This window comes from Cariama cristata, unplaced genomic scaffold, assembly GCF_000690535.1.
Source record: "Cariama cristata isolate BGI_N322 unplaced genomic scaffold, ASM69053v1 scaffold7912, whole genome shotgun sequence".
Taxonomy (NCBI): Eukaryota; Metazoa; Chordata; class Aves; order Cariamiformes; family Cariamidae; genus Cariama; species Cariama cristata.
The window spans coordinates 75752-78404 of record NW_009602072.1 but is presented as its reverse complement, the minus strand read 5'-3'; the positions used below and the strand labels follow the sequence as shown (position 1 = coordinate 78404).

At 49.3% G+C, this 2653-nt stretch overlaps 1 protein-coding gene across 1 annotated transcript in view; it reads right to left on the bottom strand.

The window, feature by feature from the left end:
- Positions 1 to 393: 393 nt before the first annotated feature.
- Positions 394 to 2653, bottom strand: part of KRT80 (keratin 80) — a 14957-nt gene continuing 12697 nt past the window's right edge. Inside the window, exons 5-9 of the mRNA XM_009694576.1 lie at positions 2065 to 2229; positions 1426 to 1551; positions 1115 to 1335; positions 687 to 742; positions 394 to 596 (exon numbers count right to left, since the gene is read on the bottom strand). Coding sequence (XP_009692878.1) covers positions 394 to 596; positions 687 to 742; positions 1115 to 1335; positions 1426 to 1551; positions 2065 to 2229 — 771 coding nt within the window. The remainder of the gene's footprint in view (positions 597 to 686; positions 743 to 1114; positions 1336 to 1425; positions 1552 to 2064; positions 2230 to 2653) is intronic.

Sequence of the window (2653 nt, the reverse complement as noted above, 5' to 3'; positions counted from 1 at the left end):
ATGATTCTGTAGTATTGGTAAAATGCCTGGGCTGATGGCTTCTGGCTGCTACGTTAAAAACTTGTGTAGTAGTACTTTCCCCTCCTGCCAAGTTTTCTGTAGGTAGGTCTCAAGGGTCGTGAATGCAAATCCTCTGGGGAGGCAGAGCTAGAGAGGAGGATGTTGGTGTGGGCATCTGAATGGGAGAGTCTCTAAAATCCTGGGTTGTTTTTTGCTGGTAACTGGTAATGGAGATGTTACCTGGGATGCTGTAAAGACAAAAGAGACAGCCTGGAGTGGATTGTCATCCTTTTTCCCTCGGACCTTGGCTTGAGTTCAGGAGAAAGTGCTTTGGCCTCATTTGGCTACAGATGCCAATGGGTTTTGTGTTTATGCTGTGGGGCTCCGTTTCTCCTAGGAGCATTCTTTGGTGGGCAGGGAATTGAGCTTTGGCCTGGCACCGCTGATAAAGGCATCTGCTTCAGGTGTTGCCAAGTTGTCACTGTGGCTTCTAGAGGGCAGCATCTCTGGGCTGCCTCCATTTGGCTTCATCTCGCCGTTGGTGCTGCCTGTTGCTCTTGCAAACAGCTTGGAGTTTCTCAAGGTGCTGGCAGAAACTGCAGGGGTGGAGGGGAATGAGAGGGGGAAGGTTAGAAATGTTTAATTTATGCTCTGCTTTGCCAAGTTGTGTGAATAAAACTACTTACGGTGCTTTGGTCTGGAGTGGACAGTGCTGATAACTGTGGGTATTGATTGCTCCATGCTGTGAACGCAAGGACAGAGCGTGAGGACACATATTAACCTCTGCAGTACTAGAGGGAGATAGAGAACTGGAGTTTGGCCCATGTGAGCTGGGCTATATGGGTAGACCCAAGCGCATGGTTGGATCGTGAGGGCCAGCTCGACAGCATCTGGGCAAAGCAGCATCTAGAGATATGCTGGACCCCTCCAATCTGGGGAGCCTAAGGAAAACTTCAGAGCAAGGAACAGGGGTGAACTGTATGGGGACTGCTGGGATTTGTTCTGTCCTTGATCAGACCTTCAATACCAGACTCAAAGCTTGGGATGTCTGCTCTCTCCCTAGGTGTTTGGGTGCATCCCTACCACTCTTCAGGCACAAGGAAACCCAGCTTACCTGCTCTCTTCCCCTTCCATCAGCTTCCTGTAAGTGAGAATCTCCACATCCAGTGCCAGCTTGATGTTCATCAGCTCCTGATACTCTTTGACCAGATGAGCCATATCCTCCTTGCTCTTCTGTAGTGCTTCTTCTAGCTTGACCAGTTTGGCTTTGGCATCCTTGAGGGCCATCTCGCCATGCTCTCCTGCTTCTTTGATATGCTCCTCTAAGTACAGGCACTGGTATTGCAAAGAGAAGAGGGTGGTGGAGGCGTTAGGTGTGTTGTTGTTTCAGACCTGTACATCATTGTCCCCCACCCCAGGACACACCTGGCTCTTTTGGGACACGATGCAGGACCTCAGCTTCTGGATCTGTATGTTCAGGTCTGCGATCTCCCGTCGGCTGTCAAGGAGGTGACTCCCATAAGTGCCTGACTGGGTGCTTCCTTCATTCAGCTGCAGGAGAGATGGAAGAGTGGGTTATCTGCATGCCTCCTCTGCGGTAGCAAAGGAATCTGTGAGGATTCCCACTGCCCTTGAAGAGAAACACCTAACTGGGGAAAAATAACAGGTGTGTGGAAGGATTTAGGGCTCATTCTCATATCCTCTTCTGGCTACCTGGCTGTGCCAGGTATAGAGGACACTGTCTCTTGGGCTTAACCACATTCTTGCTCTGTTTGGAGGAGGCACCAGTGGAAGGTCATTTGCGTCTTAGGAGGGACAAGCTCGCACTGGGAGATGTCCTTGCCTTTCTCTACTGACAGTATGGAGAGCCTAGAGCAATGAAACTACTAATTTACACAGCTGAGTTAGGAGGAGTTGATCTGGGTTAGCACCCTGTCCCTCCCTCCATTCCCAGGTGTAGTCTGTCCCTCCACATCTTGCTGATTCCTGTAGTTTCTAGGCTGCTCTCTCTCCCTCTTCTTTCCCTGCCTCTCCCCAGTATCGATCAGATAAGGAAACAAATACCTTTCTCCTGGTAAGTGCTTCAGCCTCCTCCCAGCTCCGAAGAGCCAGGGCTTCATACTGGGCCCTCACTTCTTCCACAATTCTGCTCAGATCAATTTTGCATGCATTGTCGATTCCCAGTACAACAGAAACGTCCTTAATTTCTCTGAGCAGCTCCTCGAGTTCCTGAATAGCAAAGAGAGAATAGGACTGAGATACCAAGTAGTCAAGAAAGCTACAAGCCAGAAGAGAACTGAACCCTGGCAGAGCTGCTGTGCTTAGCTAGGCAAAGCACCTTCCATCTGCAGTGTGGAGATGGTGAGATTTCCTAGCTTTTCAGTCTCTGAAGTTTGATAGCTGGTAGTATTTCCTCCATAAAATCCAGACTCAGACTAGGGTGTTGGTTTGGGACCTTTGGACACAATCTGTTAAGAGTCTGACAAAAGCGTGCATTTGTAGTGCATCAAGAGCAGGTGGATTGAACTGATCATCACGCTTCGGTATCTATCATTATTCAGATGGTTGGCATATATGGTTGACATATATGTCTTGGGCAAGAAACAGGGCAGCATGAATCATTCTGCAGGCTGGTGGCGCTAGAAAGATGCCT